This window comes from Pelophylax lessonae (genome assembly GCF_965119305.1).
Source record: "Pelophylax lessonae genome assembly, chromosome: 3".
Classification (NCBI taxonomy): Eukaryota; Metazoa; Chordata; class Amphibia; order Anura; family Ranidae; genus Pelophylax; species Pelophylax lessonae.
In genome coordinates this window covers 548,045,880-548,069,858 of record NC_138770.1, presented here as the reverse complement: position 1 = coordinate 548,069,858, position 23,979 = coordinate 548,045,880, and the positions used below count along the sequence as shown (strand labels likewise).

General features: G+C 44.0%; 1 protein-coding gene across 2 annotated transcripts in view; it reads left to right on the top strand.

Moving 5' to 3' along the window:
- The window catches only part of PHF10 (PHD finger protein 10), a 134,244-nt gene that overhangs the window by 99,304 nt on the left and 10,961 nt on the right, over positions 1-23,979 (top strand). For both annotated transcript variants that reach the window (XM_082252295.1, XM_082252294.1), the window contains one exon: positions 6,380-6,485. In XM_082252295.1, coding sequence (XP_082108421.1) covers positions 6,380-6,485 — 106 coding nt within the window. The remainder of the gene's footprint in view (positions 1-6,379; positions 6,486-23,979) is intronic.

Sequence of the window (23,979 nt, the reverse complement as noted above, 5' to 3'; positions counted from 1 at the left end):
TATAACAGCTTCTTGCAATAATCGTATATAAAATCTGACAAGCTGGTTGTACTAAAGTTGATCAAACGATCAACTTGGGTACATTCAGCCTGCCCATACATGGGTTTGAATCAGGGATGGTTCCTTCTGAACCAGCCAAGATTTGAACCATCTATGGCCGGCTTCTACAGTAAAATCATCCATGTGTATGCCCTTTTTTAATTTCAGAACATTCCTGATAATAGGTCTTGTACCCCTTGTTACTGTATATATAGCATGCTATGTATTACCGTTACTGACCTTTTTACGTTCCACAAGGGTTATTGATATTTAAAGTATTTCACTTTTTCAAATGTAAGTATATATAAGTGTTTTATAGATTTTATAGCATGGCTGGTTTAATGCTTGGCCATGTGTGTGCAGTTTTCTAGAAATTTCAATTCGCTTTTTTTTGTAACGTATTAAGGTGGCCTAACAACTGTCTTATGACTATATGATCTGTTGGGTAGTTTGCTTTGACTTTTTAAATATTATGACATCAAAAAGCTAGTTAAGTGGTTGAAATTGTTAGAAAATTGCCTTGCGTTTAGGCAGTATTGTATTAGTCCAGTATATACAGTATGACAGTAAGGCTTGGGTCCCAGTTTTGCGTATAGATGCACTTCGGGGAGAAGAGCACCAGTCTTGCTACACAAATGGGCTATAAGCACCTTCAAATATTTGTTGAGAATCCCTTTAAAGTCTTCCAAAAAATCACAAATTGCATATTTTCTTCATTAAATACATTTTCATTTGGTTTTGTTTTCATTTTAAGAAGGGAAATGCTGGATTTTTAGTACTGTATGTGTTCTTGTTGGGGAGATTTTCTCTTGCTTTCTGTTCTGATGGTAAAATGAAGGGGTAATTTCCCCAGCTAGGATACAAACGGCAATAACCATTTGAGGAAGGCTTGGAACTATTGTTGGCAAACCATAACCTAATAATAGCCTCAAATATATTCTAGTCCATCCGTTCACTATCCTACACTAAAGACATTTTGGCTGCATTTAACTTTAAAAGAAACCTGTAATGAGAGCAACACGTAGGTTGCCATTGCTTCTCTTCTCCTAAAAGCACTGATTTCAAGGTGTCATGCTGACTCTCTTCAACCATTGCGTTATTAATCTGGAATCCTTTGCGTCTTCAGAACATTCAGATGCGCTGGGAACTTTTTAGATTTGTGAGTGTAGTCAGATATGGGAGAACTTCAAACAAGCTTAATAGCGCTGTTGAAATGGCTCGCACACAGCAAGGCTTCCCTTGATGGGCACTCAACAGTAGCTCAAACTACGGAAAGGAGTGCTAGACCAAAATCGGATAAAAGTTGGTAAAAAAAAAAAAAATCAGATAATAAAAACAGCCAATGTGTTTTGGGGGCTACACCACTCCCCTTCTTCAGGGCTTAATGCAGGATAAAACTTGCAGGATGGACTCAGAAAACTGTTACTTCACAGATCTAGCAACTGCTGTCAAGTTTTTCCTCCAATGCAGAGAACTCCATACTGATATAGATCTGTGAAGTCACGGTTTTGGGTCTATGCAAATTATATTCTATCTTGAGCCATAATAAAGGGGGAGAGGTGTTGCCCCTGAAATACGTTGAATGTGTTTTAGGGGCATCATTTGCCAAAATTATCTTGGACTCTTTTTCATCCACTTTTGGTCTGGCACTCCTTTCTGTATTTCATTGGTTTGAATCTTTTATCATTTTGCCCTCAGGTTTACTAGCATAAGGAGACACTTTTAGAAACAGGTCACCAGTGGCAGCCACCATATTTCTACTATGATTGGTTTACTTTCAATGTATTAATTGCTGGTTTTGGCTTTAGTTTAGGTTTGTCATTTGAAATGTGTTTCACAGGATATTAAACTCTAGAATTGTACAACCGTTGAATGGTTTTTAAGTTTTTAATAATTTTGCATTTCACATTTTTCTTTTTAAACCAGAGATCAGTATTTTAAAGACCACCTATCAGTTAGAGTAAGCCAAAGGATCCTTCTTCAGATAAATATATTCTACATAGATGATAGATTTTTAGAAGTGTAAATACTGCTTGTTATAGGCAATTTTTTTTGTGAAATGTATTGTTCCATTTAATCCAGTTATATTTATTTTGTAGATGTAGACGTGAATATTTCACATTTATGTCTGTATGTATATAAGAGGTTTACCATGCTTTTATTTTTAAATAAATGGCAAAAATGTCATATAAAAGCTTCTGTCATGTTTTAAAGATTTACAGACGAAGTGTGTGTTCGCTAGCTACTGTAAAATGTATCTACATACCTTTTTAGAGACTATGATTTGGGGGGGGGGGGGGTTGATGCTAGGAGATTGACCTCTTTTCTTTTTCAAGCACTCCCAATGGCAAGATCTTTGCATCAATGTTTTAAGTTCTGCTCGCCGATCGTGCATTGTGAAGAGTCCTTCGTTCTGAATGCTCAGTTTTATATTTTGAACATTTTTGCAGGCTGCATAATGGGTGCAGCAGTAGGGCAGGGCTGGGAACCCTAATATGCAGAACTCTTCACTTGTGTATCTAGCGTTTGATGGAACTCACTGATATTCTCCTAAATTACAAATACCATTTAGAGGTGATGATCAGTAAACGGCTAAATACTCAGTAAAAATAAACAAATGTTACCTGTTTTTACTGCTAACATACTGGTAATTCTAATCCACTATTCTTGTGATCCAATCTTCTTTGCTAAAGCTGGCCAAAGATGGATAGAATTTGGAATGAAAAGTCTTAGGAAAATTTGTACACAAATTCTCAGAACATTTGAATATTGTTCGAAAGATTTCATTTGCTTTTAACATTTGATTTTGGAATTAATAGACTTTACCAAGTGAAAACCACATAAACTGTTAAAAACTATTCATCAAGAAAAAAAATTTCCATCTCACTCTTTCAAATTTTCTCGTCGTAGTTGAAAATGAATGGCCATTTAACCCACTAATGATTAGAAAAGCTTTCGTAGAACATTCTTTACCTAAGAATTTTCATTCATATTTCTACCCATCCATGGCCAGCTTAAGTAGCCTAGCCAGGGTTCCTGACCTAATGCAGTTAAAGCAGTACAACTTGGTCAAGTACTAACACCAGCCTGCAATTTAGAAGATCATCTCCCTTGCTCTTGTAAACATGTTTAAATTAGATTTTAGCACTGTAGCACATTCAAATCTGAATGGCTCACATTGCAGTCCTCACGTAGTGGAGAGGTATCAACATACATATGGTGCCTCATTGCAACACATGTATAAATGGTCCCTAAGATGTTGATATATTTAAAGCAGAATTCCAATCAAAAGTGGAACTTCCGCTTTCAGGCCTCCTGAACTCCGATCTGCCATATTTGGCATGTAATCTTTTTTTGGGGGGGAGCTGGTACCTAGTTTTGACAGGTACCTGCTCCCACTTCCATTCGGGCTGTTAGGCAGTTTGAGTGTAAGTTCTCCTCTCCCCTCCTTCCCTGCAATCTTCTGGGATGAGTCACTGGTCCCAGAAGATTGCCCATCCACTCAGGACGCACAGCGCGACTCGCGCATGCGCAGTGCGCACCTGGCTGTGAAGCCACAAGCTGTCACAGCTGGGTGCCCACAGTAGTGATGCCAGCACCGCGGGAAGAAGAGGGAGAGAACCGAGGCTCCCGCTGACCACATCGCTGGACCGTGGGACAGGTGAGTGTGTGTTTATTAAAAGCCAGCAGCTACACTTTTTGTAGCTGCTGACTTTTAATAAACGCAAAAACTAGTGGAACTCTGCTTTTAAGATGTATTTTGATACAGCTGGTGTAATTACCTGGCATCCGTTTTTTAGCAAATTCCCATAACCCAAGCCCCCAACCCCACTGCAAACCAGCCTAAAAAAATTATTGCTACCTCTTTTAGCCAGTCAAGTCCTATTCCCCTTTGTTGGCATCCTCCACATTTTTCAAGCATTAGGAACCGAAGGGGGAGGGGATATGATGTTTTGTTGACGGCATTAAGGGGAAGCACAGTCACAAATGGGGTGAGAAGGCTGAAGACTGTGTACCCAGGGATGTGAAGAGCTTTAGGATCGAAGTACTAGTTTCACCTTCTGGCTTTGTAGTTTGTCAGAAGATTGTAAATCACAAGAGTGGCCCAATAAATGAACTTGCAGATCTTTAAAGGTTAAACAGTTTGCTTATAAGCAACTGAGTTTTTTGTATTTAGCAGTTTGGCTTAAGTTCCACTGTTTGTGTCTCATTCTCTCAGCCCACATTTTTGGTCTTGTACTTCAGCTTTGCCTCTTTACTGTACTGTATATGCATAAAAACTCTGCTGCTAGATCAACTACGCTCAGTGCCATAGGTCGCGGTCACTGAGCCAGAAGTTAAGAGGATTTCAAAATTTTAAAGCGGTCATCAGCACGAGAGGGGAAATCTTCCACTAGGTGAGTGGCTTGATGTGAGTACATGTGCACTATTGCAATGACCACAGACTCCTTAGAGGTAGGAAACGTGGTGAGGATAGGGCTCCCACAGTCAGGCTAGGTCTATATAGCTGCCACCTTATTGGGGAGGTGGCTTTTGAAAGAATTTGCTTTCATCTTTTACCTACTGTGAAACCATTATCTATAATGTAGTTAAAGGATACCAGGTGAAAAACCCTGCGGTTCACCTGTAGTATTAAAATTCAGCACACATTTATAAACTGATCCTTTTTTATTGTCAAAAATGAAAACTGTTCCTAACTGATACAACAATGCCTTTGTTGGTCTAATAATGTTAAAAATGTTCAATTAACATATTTTCTTTTTATACTCTCTTGGTAAATCCTTTCTATGGCCGCCACCAAAGCATTTATACATGCATCGCTTTCTTGATTAACAGGAGAGAGTGATTTAAAGCACATTTACACATTCATACTGACATTTTGTTGCTCAAGCCTCTTGGTCAAAGAATGAAGGTTGGATTGTTCCACGTACAATTGAGCAGTAGAAGTATAACTTAACACAAAACACTGACTTCTCATTTGTAAATATACAGTATAGCACCCCTTTTACAAGGTAATTTTTTTTTTTTTTCAAAATAGAATTGAGGGTCCATTCACACCAGGTTCATTGGAACTGTTTCGGGTCGGTATTCCAGTTCAGTCCCAATGCACCTCCATTGCATAACAAGGCAAAATGCCTTTTCTTTGGTGCAGCCGGTTCACAACCAACCCCAGACAGGAACATTTCTGATGCTCTACACTACATCGGATTTTAAAGTTAGAACATGAGGCCGATAACCTCCCCATAAAAACCAATTTTTTCACAATTTAAAAAAAAATTAAAAAAAATCCATATCTGACCCCTAAGTGGGCCTAAAGACATATATACAATAGAAGTATAATCCTATATAAAACAAATGTACAATGTTCATCATTTTTAGGTGCGATACCAATCAACTTTTTTTTTTTTTTTTATAATCTGGTTATGTCTTAAAATTGACAGGGAGTCCTTTCCATACAGCTGTCGATGCTTTTAGGCCTGAAGATAATTTATAAAAGAACGTTGGTTTCTCTGAGTTTTCCTACAGATTGTATGCGCTGCATGCAGTACTTTTATCCAGCGCAGTGTGGGTTTATTGCATGCCCGCTGAAAGAGCTCTATGAAATGGCACTGTGTGACATTTCCATGAAGTTTGTTTAAAAAAGAAAAGTAATCCGTGCGAGGCATTGGAATTAGAGCATCAACACTCCGCTAGTCTGGCCAGACTGCACCGCACACCAGCAGTTGCGTGTTAATGGAGGAGCTGTTGTGAACAAGCCTTGAGGAGGGTTTCAACTCGGATTTTGTATGACCATGAATGTTCTGTTACATTTTGCTTCTTGACAGTCATCTTGGAGTTTTGTGGTATCAGACTCCATTTATTATAAACATAATGAATATAATCATTTTTAATTGCGTTATTTATTGCAATGAACCTTTTTGACTCCTTCCTAATCTGTTTTGATTGATTTTTTAAAATTAAGAGTTTATGGCAAAAATGGACTCACAGGCAAAGTTATTCTTAGTCTTGGCCATGTTGGGACTGGGCTTTGAAAAGCTTGAGGTTTCTTGTGGTACTGTTTTTAATCTCTGCTGCAAGTAATTTATATCCACAGCTAATGGTAAATGCAGTTGCCAATAACCATAATTTTAAGGTACTGAAAACATGGAGGCTGAATGATGGTTTTGATTTGTGTTTTTATTATTTGAGGTCTGGTCTAGGTTTCAGTTAAACGTATCAATGTTTCAATTTGTATTACTTTTTGTTGGCATTACTAGATGCATATTGGAAAAAAATTCTAATGAGCCCACACACTGGGTTCTTATGACATGACATTACTGCCCTTTTTCTACCTTTCTAGCCAAAGTCCATCCCAAATGCTGTTTGTGGAATTTGTCTGAAGGGTAAGGACAACAAGAAGGGAAGATCCGAGAAGCTTATACACTGCTCCCAGTGTGAGAATAGTGGTAAGTTATTAATGTCACAGATTAAAGTGCATAAAAAAAAAAACCTAACAATGAACTTACTATTTGCTCCTGTTTGGTCTGTTACAGTGCCTTGAAAAAGTGTTCATACTCCTTGAAATTTTCCACGTTTTGCCATGTTACCAAAAATGTAAATGTATTTTATTGGGATTTTATGTGATAGACCAACACAAAGTAGCACATTATTGTAAAGTAGAAGAAAAATGATAAATGGTTTTTTAATTTTTTTATTTTTTTTTACGAATAAATATCGAAGTGTGGCGTGCATTTGTATTCAGCCCCCCTCAGTCAATACTTTGTAGAACTACTTATCACTGGAATTACAGCTGCAACTATTTTTAGGTATATCTCTACCAGCTTTGCACATCTAGAGAGTGAAATGTTTGCCCATTCTTCTTTGCAAAATAGCTCAGGCTCTCAGATTGGATGGAGAGCGTCTGTGAACAGCAATGTTCAAGTCTGGCGACAGATTCTAAATTGGATTTAGGTCTGGACTTTGAATAGGCCATTCTAACACATGAATATGCTTTGATCTAAACCATTCCATTGTAGCTCGGGCTGCAAGTTTAGGGTTGTCCTGCTTGAAGGTGAACCTCAGCCCCAATCTCAAGTCTTTTGCAGGCTCTAAAAGATTTGCTTCCAAGATTGCCCTGTATTTGGTTCCATCCATCTTCCTATTAACCCTTACCAGCTTACCTGTTCCTGCTGATGAAAAGCATCCCCACAAAACGATGCTGCCATCACCATTTTTCACGGTGGGAATGATGTGTTTAGGGTAATGTGCAGTGTTCGTTTTCCCCCACACATAACGTTTTGCTTTTAGGCCTAAAAGTACAATTTTGGTCTCCTGATCAGAGCACTTTCTTCCACATATTTTCTGTGTCATCCACACGGCTTTCGCAAACAGCAAACTGGTTTTCTTTTGACTGTCTTCTTGCCACTCTTTCGTAAAGGCCAGGTTTGTGGAGTGCCCGCCTAATAGTTGTCCTGTGGACAGATTCTCCTACCTAAAGTGTGAATCTCTGTAGCTCCTCCAGAGTTACCATGGGCGTCTTGGCTGCCTATCTAATGCTCGCCTGGCCTCTCAGTTTATGTGGACAGCCATGTCTTGGTAGGTTTGCAATTGTGCCATACTCTTAATTTTTGGATGATGGATTAAACAGTGCCCTGTGAGATGTTCAAAGCTTGGGATATTTTTCTATAACCTAATCCTTCTCTAAACCTCTCCACACATTTATCCCTGACCTGTCTGGTGTGTTCCTTGGCCTTCAAGATGCATGGAACAGCTGTATTTATCCTGAGATTAAATTACACACAGGTGGACTCCTTTTTACTAATCGGGTGACTTCTGAAGGCGATTGGTTCCACTAGATTTTAGTTAAGGGTATCCGAGTAAAGGGGGCTGAATTCAAATCCACGCCACGCATTTCAAATATTTATTTGTAAAAAAATTTAAAAAACATTTATCATTTTCTTTCCGCTTTACAATTATGTGCCACTTTGTGTTGATCTATCACCTACAATCCCAATAAAATACATGTGGAAAATTTCAAGGTGTATACATTTGTTTTTTCAGGGCACTATACATGTATGGTTAGTGTTTCGTTCTCTTATCAGTATTTGCAAATAAAATACCTGTTGATGGTGCTAAACGTCTAGTGAGCCAATAACTTTCTTTTCTCTTTTTTCCTCTGCTGACTATTATCTGTTAGCGTTGTTCCAAGTTCCCTCTGATCTATAAATTACTCCCCAATGTTATGGAGATCAGGAGTTGTTCAGTATTCCTAAGACACTTCCTCCTCTAGGGTGACTATGCTGCTTTTTCCTAGGTAAAGCATGGTAGGATAGCATTGTCCACTTGGGGATACAGGCAGGATTACTAGGTGAAAGTAAAAAGGGACCTAAAAAAATGCAGCCACAAAATCAAGTTTGGCTACACTTTATAATCTTTTGTGAACAATCCTTTAACCACTTGCCTACCCGGGCACTTTCACCCCCTTCCTGCCCAGGCCAATTTTCAGCTTTCAGTGCTCTTACGCTTTGAATGACAATTGCGCGGTCATGCTACACTGTACCCATATGAAATTTTTATCATTTTTTTCACACAAATAGAGCTTTCTTTTGGTGGTATTTAATCATCTCTGGGTTTTTTATTTCTTACAAAAAAAGAAAAAAAGACAGAAAATTTTGAAGAAAAAAAAAAAAGTTTTTCTTATTTTCTGCGAGTAAATTTTGAAAATAAATACATTTTTCTCTCTCGCTCATTGACAGACGTAGTCCTCGGTGATACAGCACCTTCGGGTTATGTTGCCTCCACAGGAGTAGGACTAGACAGGAAATAAAATGCTCTGGCCACACCCTAGGGGCAGTCCCAGAGGGTATATCCTCTCTCTCTCTGCCTCAGCAAATCAGTTTTTTTCTGTCTAGTCAGGAGTAAGGACCTAGATACCTTGCTGGGATCTTCGGTCCTGGCAGGATTTTTTTCTTAGAAAAGATTTTTTTAGACAGCTTTTTTTTCTCCAGTGTTCCTGTGAGATCTTCAAGCAAGAAAGCTGAACTGGGCGACGGGCGGGATGTTGAGATCCAGTGGTCACCCCAGTTCAGCCTACGAGCGCGTGCAGGCCATAGCTCCACGCTGGGTCGGCCGCGACATTGTCCCACTGGAGGGACTGACCCCGCGAGTTAAACGTCTCGCTGAAACGCCAAAGACCATGAGTCACGGCGTCCGTATTGGTCGACAGCCCTCCAACTTCGGTGGAGAGGGGTACTGTCAGGAATGGCGCCCGCCTGGTTCCGGTATGGTGAGTAGTATGTTCCCCTTTTCCCCCTGACGGGTCTTGTGGTGAACGCGGGCCCCTCTCTGTAATGGTAAGGATGGGTTCCCCTCTATCCTATAACATGTCACAGATCCCCCTAATTGAGTGTGATTTTTGTGTACAAAAAGCCAGCAGGCTTGGTTTGGGAGCTGACAATCTAATTACAAAGTATGTTTAAATGATTGTAATATGTGGCAGCACTGGAAGCTTACTGTGTTACAAGAAGTATCCTACCTGTCAGAAGTCACAGGACAGGGATGCGGCTTGCCAGGTCATTTCTCCAGCTGAAGCAGGCTCCCGACGGCCATGCGGTTCCGCCAGGGTTCGGTACCGCCGGTCAAGCTGATCTCCATGAGAGAGAGGTTTTGCGATGCCTAGTTACTGCAGGACGCTGCTATGCTGTGCAAACCGCCGTAGTTCGCACGAGGCCACCATTTTGGCGTAGCCTCGTGTCTGCAGCATGGGGGCGGCCATGTTTGAGGTGACTCCAAAACCTCGTGGAGCTAGGGGAGGCGCCGGAAGGCGTGCAGAGGGGCGGAGCCGCCTCCTTTCTTCCTGGGCAGCCAGCCAAAAGACTTCCTGTTTGTGAAGACAGCGCTGTAACCTGTTGCAGTGAACTCTGAGCATCAAGTGGTGAGCCTGGGGGTCTATCTCTCTCTCTCTCTCTCGCTCGATAGGGATCCCTAGCAGGTAACACTGAGGGGCTTTTGTGGCGCTGGGGGTCTGGGAAAAAAAAAAAAAAAAAAAGTTTTTTATTTAAGTTGGATTGAAGTTTCCAAGTAGTTACTGGAATAATCATGGACCCTGCCACACAAGTACCCCCACCTGTTTCCCTCGAGGGGGCCTCGGGACCCGCCGGTGCACAGAGCATGGATGCATTTACAGCAGTTTTGGAGTCTATGGTGGCTCGGGTGGAGGCGGCCTGTCAGGGACGGGGGTCAAGAAAGCGACCCCCGCCTACCCCTATAATATCTGACACCTCTGACTCAGATTCAGAGATGGTCACTGCAGCTGCAGGTCCCTCTGCAAGGGCTGTGATCTCAGGTAGAGCTCCCTCAGACAGTGAGGAGGACGTGCATTCTTCCGCCATAATTCAGGAAGAAGCATTGGTGGACGCACTAGTTGTGGCAGTGCGGGAAACCTTAAGACTTGAGGTTTTACCTGCAGAGGCAACTGAAACAGAGATTCTCTTTGGTACTAACAAGCCCATCAAAACGGTGAAGGTTTTTCCTGTACCCAAGTGTTTTGGTAATAAAATTAAAGGAGAATGGGAGCATTCTAAACGTACCTTTACTATTTCCAAGCGTATTGCTAGACGCTATCCGTTTGAGGAATCCCTCATTAAGAAATGGACGGTACCACCAGTGGTGGATCCACCTATTTCCAGGCTGAATAAAGCCACGGTTATCCCAGTGGAGGACACTTCGTCCTTTAAGGATCCGGTGGATCGGAAGATGGAAGCAGAGTCCCGCACCATCTTCTCTCTGATAGGGTCAGCATTTAGACCAGTAATTGTTATTGGTCTAGTTTCCCAGACACTTACGGAATGGGCGAGATTGGTACGCCAAGACCTTAGGGGAAAAGATATTCCCCAGGAAACATCTGATTTGATGGAACAGATTATACAAGGGCTACAGTTTATCTGTGACGCAGCCTTGGACACTACTCCTCTATTAGGGCATGCATCTATGTCAGCGGTAATCCTCAGACGTGTGCTGTGGTTAAAATGCTGGTCAGCTGACATAGGTTCCAAAAAGACCTTGACGAATCTCCCTTTTCAGGGGAATCGCCTATTTGGGGCCACCCTAGATGAAATCATCAAAGATGCCACTGGGGGCAAGAGCACTTTCTTGCCACAGGCTGCAAAAGCTAAGGGACCTCGCAACAAGCGAGGACCTTTCTTTACCGCCCATAAAGGGTTCGCACGCCCGGCTGGAACAAGCGGGAAAGGCAAGACTCCTCCAGGAGGGTTCAAGAAAGGCTGGTCGGACAAACAGAGGACCGACTCAGCCAAACCTCAAGCAAAGGATTACACAGCCTGAAGGTGCGCCCCCACCCGGTTTGAGGGTGGGGGGACGTTTTCACCGGTATTCAGGACATTAGATCGAGTGTCAACTACTACTACCGGTGCGATTCTTCCCTTCCAACATTTAAGTGCTACAGGGAGCGGTAGTCACCGTTCCCTGAACAGATCTTTTACTTTACCTTTTTCCTAAGATTAGTCTCAATTCCCCACAGGAATCGGATCTGGTTGACCAGACAGACCAAGAAGCCTCTAGCCGGGTGACTTCGGTCCCTGAGATTCAACCAGGAGAGATCACCGTTCCTGATAGGAATCAGGTGTCGGATAAATGTGTGGGAACAGAGAACGACCAGACTTTCTCGGATGGTCGGGGCCAGATAGCTCTAGGGACGCCTGGTTCAAATCCCGTCAGTGCCAGTGGTCCTAGAAATTCTAGGCTGGCCTCGTCAAGCCGGCCTGGCCGACTTGGACTTGCTAGTCGTGGACGTTCCGTGGGAACTGCGTCTCAGGGAGTATCTGCGGTCTCGAGGACCAATCTACCATTGTGCTTTACAGTCGCTGGTTTTAATGGCCTGGCCATTGAGACCCAAGTACTGAAGGACAGAGGGTTGTCAGCTTCAGTCATTCCTACCCTTATTAAAGCAAGGAAAGCGACTTCCAGCAAGGTCTATTATCACACATGGAAGACTTATATCGCGTGGTGCGAATCTTTAGGATTTCCTCCACGTACCTATTCGGTGACTCGAATATTGGCCTTTTTGCAAAAAGGGGTTGAGCAGAAGCTAGCCTTGAGCACCATCAAGGGTCAAGTTTTAGCATTGGCAATCTTCTTTCAGAAACCTTTAGCTACCAAGTCCTTGGTGCGGAATTTCATCCAGGGGGTGCGGCACCTGGCTCCACCAGTCCGCGCGCCCTTACCGCCCTGGGATCTTAATTTGGTTTTGTCGGTTCTACAGAAACCTCCTTTTGAAAACATCAGGGAGATTCCCTTGCTTACATTATCCCAGAAGGTGGCCTTCTTGGTGGCTATCACTTCTGCACGCAGGGTGTCAGAACTGGCTGCTTTATCATGCCAGTCCCCATACTTGGTGATTCATAGGGATAAGGTAGTGCTTCATCCTAAGCCATCCTTTCTTCCAAAGGTGGTTTCAGATTTTCATCTGAATGAAGATATTGTACTACCTTCCTTGTGTCCTCAGCCCAATCATCATCGGGAACATGCGTTGCATTACTTGGATGTGGTTCGGGCAATCAGGGTATACCTGAAAGCTACGGAATCGTTCCGTAAGACGGATTCACTTTTTGTGATCACGGATGGCCCCAGAAAGGGGTTGCCTGCATCTGCCGCGACTATTGCCAAATGGATTAGACAGACGGTGTTACAGGCTTATTCTATTAAGGGTCAGAGTCCTCCGTTCCCTGTTAGGGCGCACTCCACTCGAGCGCTCAGTACTTCCTGGGCCTTTCGCCATCAGGCGTCAGTGGTCCAGGTATGTAAGGCGGCCACCTGGTCGTCGGTACATACCTTTCCAAAATTTTATAAAATTGATGTGATGGCATCGGCGGATGCCTCATTTGGCCGCAAGGTTTTGAAGGCCGCTATTTGAGGAGACCGGTGGTCTACCTCGAGGGTTTTTTTCTGTTTGAAAATTTTTTTGTTGAGTCTCATCATTAAGGATGAGCATTGTAAACTTCTAGTTTGCACCGGTTGGGCCTTCTAGATTGGATTTGATTTCCATTTTCCCACCCCTCATTTGTGATACTGCTCTGGGACTTCCCGAAGGTGCTGTATCACCGAGGACTACGTCTGTCAATGAGCGAGAGAGAAAAATGGATTTTTGTAAAATCTTACCGTAAAATCCTTTTCTCTTAGCTCATTGACAGACGTAGTACCCGCCCCTCTGTTTTTTTGAGTTGGGTTGGGTTAAATTCTCTAAAGACTGCTTTTATGACATAACTGATTTGCTGAGGCAGAGAGAGAGAGGATATACCCTCTGGGACTGCCCCTAGGGTGTGGCCAGAGCATTTTATTTCCTGTCTAGTCCTACTCCTGTGGAGGCAACATAACCCGAAGGTGCTGTATCACCGAGGACTACGTCTGTCAATGAGCTAAGAGAAAAGGATTTTACGGTAAGATTTTACAAAAATCCATTTTTCTCCTTCACTGATGTGTGCTGATGAGGCGGCACTGATGAGGAGGTACTAATATGCCGCACTGAGAGGTGGCACTGCTGGGCACTGAGAGGTGGCACTGAGGGCGGCACTGATGGGCAGCACCATCAGTGCCCACACTGTGCCCATAGTGCTGCCAGTCAGAGCTCATCAGTGCCTAGATGAGCAGGCACTGATGGGCACTGACTGGCAGCACTATGGGCACTGATTGTGGGCACTGATTGTGGGCACTGATGGGGGGCACTGATGGTGGGCACATTGTATTTTATTTACCTCTGTTGTAATCGGGGCACTGGTGATCAGTGCCCTGATTACATTTTTCTGTGTCCCCGAACGGCTGATCGGCTCTGCTCCTTTCTCACACGCAGTCTCTGTGTGAGGAAGGAGAGCTGGCGATGAGAGATGATCTCATATGTTTACATATGAGATCATCTCTCATTGCATGGGCCGATCAGGTGGTAAATGGCCGATGTGATTGGCCATTTACCACGATCTGTGATTTGGCTGTGTCCAAGGGACACGGCCGACAGATTTTCCCCGATGTGCGCTCGCGGGAGCGCGCGGGGAGCCTGTTACTGGGAGGCCGTATAAAGACGGCCTCCCGGAAATTAGAGCCCGCGCTGTAGCCGTCTTTCGGCTATAGCGCGGGCCGGAAGAAGTTAATTGTTACTGGTAATGGTTAGGCCATTCAGAAAAGTTTGTGAGCAATTGCTGATCTTGCAAAAAATGTGAAAATTTAGAATTGAATGCAAAATCAGGAAATGGGTCTAAAAGCTTTCTGGAAAAACGAGGGCTGTTAAAAATGTATTTGTTTATTTTAGACCCAGAACTTCCTTCCACTTTGTGTTCAGGCATACTCTGCTTTCCCCTTTAGTTCAGAATATACTCTTTGCTGGTAATAGACCTCTGCTTTTTGAGACCTTTGTAATTTAAAGTGGTGGTAAAGGCATAAGGTATTTTTTTTTTTTCCCCCCCTTAATGCATGCTCTATTTTCATATGTTCATCTCCCTCCCAGTGCCCCCCCCCCCCCAAATAAATACCTGAGTTCAGTGCTGAGCCCCGAGAGCACCAGAACTTTATCTCTCCTCACTGGACATGGAGGCAGCAGGAGCCTTCGGCTCCTACTGCTGTCAATTAAATCCTGTGAAGAGGGAGCTTAGGGTGTGGCTGAGCGTTGCTGTGTGTGTCTATAGAAGAGGCTTCCTATGATGGCAAGAGTGTCGGTTGGAGATCAGAGAAAAGGAGGATTGGGGCTGCTCTGTGCAAAACCATTGCAAAGAGTAGTTTAAATATGACATGTTTATTGTTTAAAAAGAACCCACTTTACAATCAGTCTTAAGTCTGTATATTAGATATTTTTTTTTTTTTTATGTTTTTTTAAATTCAGTTTCAACTTTTAAAGTAGAACTGCTTTAATCGTTTGGATAGTGTGGTAAGGTTAGAACCTCGTAGGATTTTATTGCTGTGTTCCAATTGCAGATTCCCTCAGTATGCTACAGTGCTAAGTATCACCTGTACAGAAAGTAAATCTAAAATGTTGTGGTTGTTCCCAAAAGCGGGTTAGAGAGGATCTCTTCCAATTTGGACTCCTGTGTGAATGACTGCGTGCTCACAGTTAGGATTTTCTGATTCTTTGGGGAGATTTCTAGGTCTAGTCATGTCTCTGGGACAGACGGACAACATAGGCCTTTAACAATTACCCACTCCAATAATAGCAAAAAAAAAAAAGTATTTATTGCTCATTCATTCATTCATTCATTCATTGACGGACACAGCTCCAGATCTTCTTGACCCTTCTGAAGCTGTGTCCGTCAATGAACACCAGAGAAAATGATTTTACAGTAAGATAAAAATCCAGTTTTCCTTGTCTTAAAGACAGCATTATTTAACAAAAACTATGTTTTATGAGAAAATGGCTTTTACTACCAAAGGCAAGTAATAAATAGCACAGCTTTTCTTCAACTGATGAAACCTCCATTATTGGCAGTAACCCTAACTCATTGTGTGTAGGTAATTTTTTAATTGTACATCACAGGACTTATTCATTTGCATGACTACATGGTTCATGCTGCCACCTTCACTTGAATAGACAGTAACCCAAAAATAAAAAGCAGGTCTTCCACCCAGGCCTAATTCTTCCCAGCTCAACAGGTCTCCATTTTAAGATAAGGTCCTTAGCCTATGGATGCGTGTGTAAAGTCCTTATGAAGATTCCTTTCTGGGATGCTTTTATCTACAGTCTTTTTCCTACCTATTCTGTATGGGAAGGGCATTATTCACTTTAGTTGCCTATGTTGCTGGGGGCCTAGATGGACAGTACCTGGATCTCGCTATGGAAAATTGGGGACCGTCTGTAAGGTTACTGTTCAGCAATAGAGCATCCGGGTTCGCTAAGACGGTGCTGTACAGGTTCAGGGTAGTGATGTCCTGTGAGGAAGTGACTTGTTTGAGTGTGCCCACTGTGATGGGAGAAGTTTGGCCCTTCTATGCAACCAAATGCTGAATGTCCTATCAGTCATGGAATTCCAGTAATCCCTGGGTGCCCCCTGTGTGCTGGCCAGTAAATGATATTCTGTTGTGGGGGGGGGGGGGGCTATGCTGCACTTCCAATTTGCGTGCTTTACGACCGTAGTGATGTTCAAGAAACCGGGGACCTGGATGCACGATGCATGCAGGGCATCTGGCTCTGGCCTAAGTCTGGCAGTTTGAGATACACGTGTATCCAGCATGACTTACTACAGCTTCTTCAGTGGCAGCAAGTTCATCCAACACACAGGCATAACAGCTGATAAAGAGATTCGTAAGTGCAGCAGAGCACCTACTGCCGGTGTTCTAAAATTTTGTCGGACCCATGAAAATTCTGGACCTCGTCACTTCTGGTGACGCTACGTCATAACCCAGCTGGTGCAAGCCCGGTGCGCATGCGCACAAGACATTTTCAATGTCCGATGAAATTCTAAGACTTAGCGAACAGCTTATTGAGAGGAGGAGGGGCTGAGGTAGGACGCACACACCGCTGTGGAAAAATTGCTGTCACGGGCGAACCAAAGGTGCTGGAGACCCCAAAATTGTATCACAGGTAGCCAAGACGCTCCCCTACAGCTGATAAAAATTTGGCGTCTCGGGGATGAAAGGGCGCGGAGCAGTGACCCCGAGGCCCGGTTCTCGGGGTCACTGCTCCGCGCCCTTTCATCCCAGAGAACCCACATTTTTATCAGCTGTAGGGGAGCGTTTTGGCTACCTGCGATACAATTTTGGGGTCTCCAGCACCTTTGGTATGCCTGTGACAGCAATTTTCCCGTGGCGGTGTGTGCGTCCCACCTCAGCCCCCCCTCCTCTCAATCAGCTGTTCGCTAAGTCTTAGAATTTCATCGGACCTTGAAAATGTCTTGTGCGCATGGGCACCGGGGCTTGCACCAGCCAGAAGTCAGCCCTTTTTTTTTTTTTTTTTCAATGCAGTGACTGAAAGTCCTTTTGTGGTTGCTGAAGAGTGTTTTGATTCTTGTCTGTATTAGGGAACAGGGGAAGACAGTTGCTGCCTTTTTGATGCGATTCTGTGTGCTTTTCTTAAAAAAAAAAAAAAAGTTTTATTGAAGTAATAAAACTCCAGAACAAATTAAAAAAACAATACAGAAAAGGTAATGCAAAGACTGCCTTACAAATAGTTGATCATCCATAAACACAACATACATCAATCGATAAGCACATAAAGAGAGAAATAACAGTCCCATCTAGCCACACAAAAGGAAGTACAGTGTCCACATTCAGGATTGTCCCCCCTCCTTTAATAGCAGTTGGTAAATTGCACAGTTTGTGAATAATGGAAAACAAACCTAGCCAATGAGTAGCTTGTCTATCATCGCGTCCCAACGGGCTCAAACCTGGGGCATCCAGCCAAGGACCCCATAAGTTATCAAATTTATGGGAGCAGCCCCTGTAAGTCTAGAATGCCTATTGCATGTAATCTGGTTGGGGTAAAATGCACCCTAAGAGTAAATACATTTGCATGAGTCTTTGTGTCACATTAAGGAAACATTGGGACACTGCCTGTAAAGCCTCCTCCCATTGATCATCCACAAAAGGACCCAGACCCCTCTCCCATCTCTCGCCTGCCCTCAAGGGTAATGAGGTTAAAAAATTGGTTAATAAAATTGCATAACATCCAGAGATAAATTTCTGGTGGAAACTGTTTCAGCCATCAGATTGAACACTGGTGTAGGAGGTTGCTGCCATTTTACCGCTGAGCCCTGTGCAGCCACAGCATGCTTAAGTTGTATATAATAGAAGTGCATAGATTTAGGTAGGCAAACCTTTGTACTTAATTCCTCAAATGCGCATAGGGACTCGTTCTGAAACATATGGCAAAGGTGAGGTATACCCCATTTACGCCACCTTGGGGCTTGTTGTAATTTTGGCTAACTCAGGGTAGTGGTTGATATGCCATATGGGACTGAAACCGGTAAAACCAGTGACCTGCTGGAGCTGCTTAGCCTTATTCCAAACTTTTTGGATGCGGGTGTAAGTGGGTAGAAGGCGGTTAGATTTGGCAAAAGTTTCAGCCACCAAACCAGGATTCAGTGTCTTCAGTGTTGCTCCAGGTCATTAGAAATCAATCTGTTAGTGTGGGACAAGTGTTAACAACCCTTGGATTTACCCATGCACCTAATCCTTTTTTCTGATAATTTGGAAGGTTTTGATAATGAATACTAGCTTTCTTGGTTCAGGGAGTATTGTCTGAAGAACAGAGGTTGCTGATCCAACAACTCGGCTGGCTTTTTGGCATTGGTCTGCCTGTTTTCAAGGTCTCCCTGTCAGAGTGCAGTTGGACAGTGCCAAGGCCATAGCTAACGTCTACCATGGCAGAGGGACTCTTAATTTTGTGTGGGTCTGTTTTACAGACACCTCAGTTTTTTTGAGCCTCTGAGATATCCATTTTGTCTCTAATGTGCAAGGTTGTGTTTTTGGTTGCCAATACTTCAGCTTGTAGGGTTATGGAGCTGGATGCGCACTCCTGCAAAGAATATTTCATGATTCTTTACCAGGATAAAGTTATTGAGGCCTATGTCCTCCTCTTTCTACCTAAGGTAATTTTCTCATTCCTCCTGAATTAGAACATTGTGTTGCCACAACTTTTTGTGTGAATCCTCTATATCCCAAGGAAAGAGATTAACTCTTTGGATGATGTTTGAGCCATTTAGATTCATGTGAAGTCTGCAGCTTTATTTTCAACAGTCTGATTCAATTGATTCTGCCTGCGGGTCCTCTGAGAGGTTAAGCTACTTCTCAATCTGTTACTTCTAGAGATTCATCATCTCATTTCACACGTTTTATGATATCAAGGGCAAGGTTACTTTATTCCTTGTCAGGGCCCATTCCACCAGGAGTGTCAGCGATTCTTGGCCATTTTTATCATCGTCAAACTTCTGTGGTTTGTAAGGCTACCTGGTCTTTTTATTCACACGTTTACTGACTTTTACCAGCTGGACGTTCATGCATGCAAATGGTCTTGCAAGTGGCTTTTGTACAGGGGTTCTCCCCTATTCTGTTTTTGATTTATTTTTGGTTTGTTGGGCTTGTTGCTGTGTTGCTCAACCCTCATGGTTATATTTGTGACTACGTGAGAAGTCCCAGAGCACTGAAGTCTTCTGTGTCCTGTGATGTAGGATTAAGAAATTAGGATTTTTGGTTTACCTGAAAAATTCTTTGCTTGAAGTGCATCACAGGACACAGGGGTCCCTCTCCTCTTTTGTGTGTAGGCAGTCTAAGAGTGGATACAGACAAAACAGCTGCATGGACATGTTAACATGTTAAAATTTGACAGCCATGCAGTAGTGGGTGAGAAGATGGAGGGCGCTCTGGATAGTGGATTTTGGCCAGAGGCGATGTTCGCAATGGATTGGATACAGAACAGGCAAGCAGGCGTCTCAGCAGCACTAGGAGCTCTAAGAGGAAAGCAAACTGATACACAGAAAAAAAAACATAAGGCGCCTCTAAGTGCAAAAAGACTTTTATTGCCAAAGGATAGAAATTCACATACTAGCATTAAAATAAACCAGGCTTATCATAGGATGTGGCAAGGAATCCTGTGACGGGTTGTCCCAGGGGTGGTCCAATGTGCAGCTTGATGTTGGAAATCCCAACCGACCAGCAGAGGGGGGCCACAGGAGAAAGAACCAGGAAGGATGGTTGTGCTGCCCGGACCAGCGTGGAACACACATGCCAGGAAATATCAAAAGGGCGGTACGTGTTTCAGAGCGTCAATTGGCTCCTTCATACCAATAATTCAGACACGTAGCCGTGTCTTTATATATCCACTTGGGGTGAGGTCAGAGGCGGGACTATGGGCAGGAACTGGGATAGCAGCAGCCCAGGATGTAGATTTATACATAAAGGCGATAAATGGATACTAAATAATACTACATTTATATGTGAAAAAAAACATACTGAGGGGAATGGCACAGTGAAATGGAATTATTGAAAATTTGAAAACGTCAGGTAAGTGTGACAAAAAAAACACAAGAATGAGGGGGGACCAGTTTAACTACAGATGCCAGTGAACGACCCAACTGTGCATTCGGAGCCATACACCCGCTTCTGCATGGCAGTTGAATTTTGGGATGCATACAATCCAGTGAGAGGGCCAGATGTCCAAGATAATTTACTGATAATATTGGAGTAAAATACACATTACTTTCGTTCATTGATGGACACAGCTCCTGATTCTTCTTAACCATTGGGTTATACTGCCCTCTACAGGAGTAGGACATTAGGCAGAAAAAAGCTTGACTACACCTATAGGCAGTCCCGGGGGGTATAGGCCCACACTCAACTATAGGCACTCAGTTTTTTTTTTTTCCTGCCTAGTCAGGAGTAAGCACCTAGTTCCTTGCTAGGATGTCTGGTCCTGGCAATTTTTTTCCTTTTTAATTGAATTTTTTCCTATCTTTTTTGTTTCTGTGAAATCTACGATTAACTGCCAGACTGGGCGACAGACTGGATAATCGAGATCCAGAGGATCACCCCAGTCTGGCCAGCAGGCGCGCACAGGCCTCAGGTCCGCCATAGGTTGGCCGCAACATAGCCCCACTGGATGGGGGCTGGCCTGTGAGTTAAACGTCTCACAAGGGCACGTACGACCTGGCCTCAGCCTGAGTCGCAGCGTTCCTCCTGGCCAATGTAATGTAGTGTAGCTTGTATAACAGTGTAAATTTGCTGTCCCCTCAAAATAACTCAACACACAGGCTGTCTGTATCAGCAGTGGTCCTTTGGCATCTTATCTGGCTGACAATGCTGGTCTTCAGGCCAGACTTCTAAGAAGGTCTTTTCTGATTTCCCCTTTGTGGGGGATCGCCTGTTTGGAGCTTCCTTGGATTACATCATTAAGGGTCTCTTCTTGCAGGCTACCGAGGGCAAGGAGCTCTGTTGTAGATGTGGGCCATGCTTCTCGGCTCATAAGGTTTTTTTTTTTTTTTTTTTTTTTTTTTTTTTTTTTTTTTTTGGATCCCTCAAGGGATAAAAGTCCTTTAGGTCTGGCAAGCCACTAGACCTGCAGACAAGGATTAATCTGCAAGAAGGGGCGCCCTCACCCATATCTGGGGTGGGGGGGGGACGTCTTTGCTGATTTCCAGATCAAGGTGGTCCACAAAGTTATTAGATTCTGCTACAAGATCGAGTTTCGGTCTTTTCCTCCAGAAAAGTTCCTCCCTTCCAACCTACACTTGTCCCCAGATGGCTTTCGGGGTCACTTTGGGGCCGTGCAAGATTTGTTACTTCATGGTTGATTTGTTTAGGCTTCGGAATGTTTTAAGGGGGTTTACTCAACCTGTTTACAGTTCACTGGAAGGAAGGCAAGGTGCTAAACTGCTTTGTGCAGGTACAGAAGTTCTGAATGGAACCCATTCATCTGGGGGATTTTCTCGCTTCTGTCTACATCAAGGACACCTACCTTCACATTCCAATATGTGCCGGTCACCAGCACTTCCTCCGCTTTGCCATGGATGAGGAGCATTATTAGTTTGTGCGTTTTTTACCTTTTTGTCTCGCCTCCACTCCTAGGGTCTTAAAGTGTTGGCCCCAATTCTAGCATTGTTGCGTCAGCTGGGAATATCGGTACTAGGGTAGATCCCTGCGCGGGACTGTTTTTATTAAACCCGCACCCGCTGAATGTATGACCAGGACCTCCCGCACCCGCAATGTTTGTGTTCCACTCCCACCCGCAATGTTTGTGTCCACTCCCGCCCGCACCGCAGTGTTTGTGTCCACTCCTGTGGTTTTGCCCTATACTCGCCATATAATACTACCCCCCTCTTCTGAGACAACACCATTTCATAACATCAGTGGAGCCATCACATCCCTATTAAATATTTTAGCCCGCTGGATGTGCCCTAATATGTACTGTAGCTTCTGCTACATACAGAACTTCTCTATTATTATTAATAGTCTAGCCCGCTGGATGTGTATATACAGTAAGCTTTGGCTACTTACAGAACATCCCTGTGCTGTAATACTCTATGTACCACACTGAGCCAGTCACGGCAAGCTGTGTATTCTATTATTGCATACAAAGCCTGCTCGTGTTGGCAAAGGTTGTATAAGCCCGCCACTCTGACAATCCGAGCAGGCTTTGTATGCATTAATAGAATACACCGCTTGCCGTGATTGGCTCAGCACGGTACATAGAGTATTACAGCACAGGGACGTTCTGTAAGTTGCCAAAGGTACTGTATACACATCCAGCAGGCTAACATTTTTAATAGGGATGTTCTGTTACTAGCTGAAGCTACAGTACCTGGCGTATAAGACGACCCCTGATTTTTGGGATATCTTTTTTATTATAAAAAAAAGTCCTCTTATACCCCTGAAAATACATTACACCAAATTGCACTGTTCCCTGCAAACTTTTTTGACCGCCCGCAGCAGAGGTAAAACCGCCCGCTCCCGCAAGATTTGCATTGGGTCCCGCGGGAGCCCAAACCCAATGCAGCCCTCTATACTAGGGTACCTGTACGATCTACGAGCGGAGTCTCTGACTGCTCTGATGGACACCTTGGAGATTACTCTACGATCTCTGAGGGAGCTCAGTTGGATTCTGAACCTTTAAAAGTCTGCGCTGGTTCTGTCCACAAAACTGGACTATCTGGGTGGATTCAGCCTCAGCCATAGTGTTGCTTCCACTTGAAAAACTTCAGAAATTGCAGGAGGCAATTCAGCTTCTGTTGCCCAGGAGACAGTTATCCCCCGAACTTGCATGCGGGTGCTGGGCCTGATGGTGTCTACCTTCGGGGTGGTTCAGTTTAGTTTGCACAGTTTCACATCTCTGCAAAAAGACATTCTGGTGAAATAGGGCAAGAATCCAGTCTCTAGAGGTGGCTTCATTCCCTGGGACTCCAACAGGGAAATCTTCTCCCCCTGTACTGGGCAGTTGTCACCACGGATGCCAACCTGTCCGGGTGTGGAGGCGTCCTCGGCATAGCTTGTGCTCAGGGGGTCTGGACTCGGGAAGAGTCCAGACTGCCGATCAATATACTGGCACTCCGAGCAATCAGATTTTGTCTGGATCATTGGACAATTCGTTTTCAGGGGTGTCTGGTATGAATTCAATCTGACAATGCCATGGCCTTGTCCTATGTCGATCACCATGGGGGCACAAGAAGTGTCCTGGCGGATCAGGAAGTATCTAGCATTCTAAGGTGGGCAGAACGATCATTCCAGCCCTCTGCTGTACACATTCCATGGAAGGTACAGAGGTTTGAGGCATGGTCTCGGGATCCTCTGGGTGACGCCGCAGATGCATTAGTGGCTCCTTGGCATCAGTATCGTCTGATTTATGCCTTTCCCTCTCTCAAACTTCTGTCAGGACTCCTGTGCAGGATCGAGGCAGCAAGGGATTCCGGTCTTTCTGGTGGCTCCAGACTGGCCTCGCCGGTCTTGGTACCCCGATCTGGCTAAACGCCAATGCTCCTTGGAGACTTCCTCTCAGGGAAGATCTGCTGTCTCAATGACCAATCTTCCATCCCGCTTAACAGTTGCGGTGTTAACGGCTTGGCTGTTGAAAGCCAGGTGCTGAAGGATATAGGTTTGTCTGAATTGTTGATTCCTACTCTGTTAAAACGTTAGAAAATCTACCTCTAGGAAGGCCTACCATCGTATTTAAAAGACCTACGTTGCGTGGGGTTCTTCCTCGCTCCTTTTCAGGGGCTCTGATCTTGGCTTTCCTCCCAACAGGGGGTTGAGCAGCTCCTGGCCTTGAGTACCATCAAGGGCCAGGTTTCGACCTTTGCAGTTTTCTTTCAACATCCATTGGCCACGCTTTCCTTGGTGCGTACCTTTCTCCAGGGAGCTCGACACTTGGTTCCTCCAGTGCTGTCTCCATTACCACTGTGGGTCCTCAAATTGGTGTTGTCAGTTATCCTGGAATCGCCCTTCGAAAATATCAGGAGGTTCCCCCTGTTTACATTGTCCCAG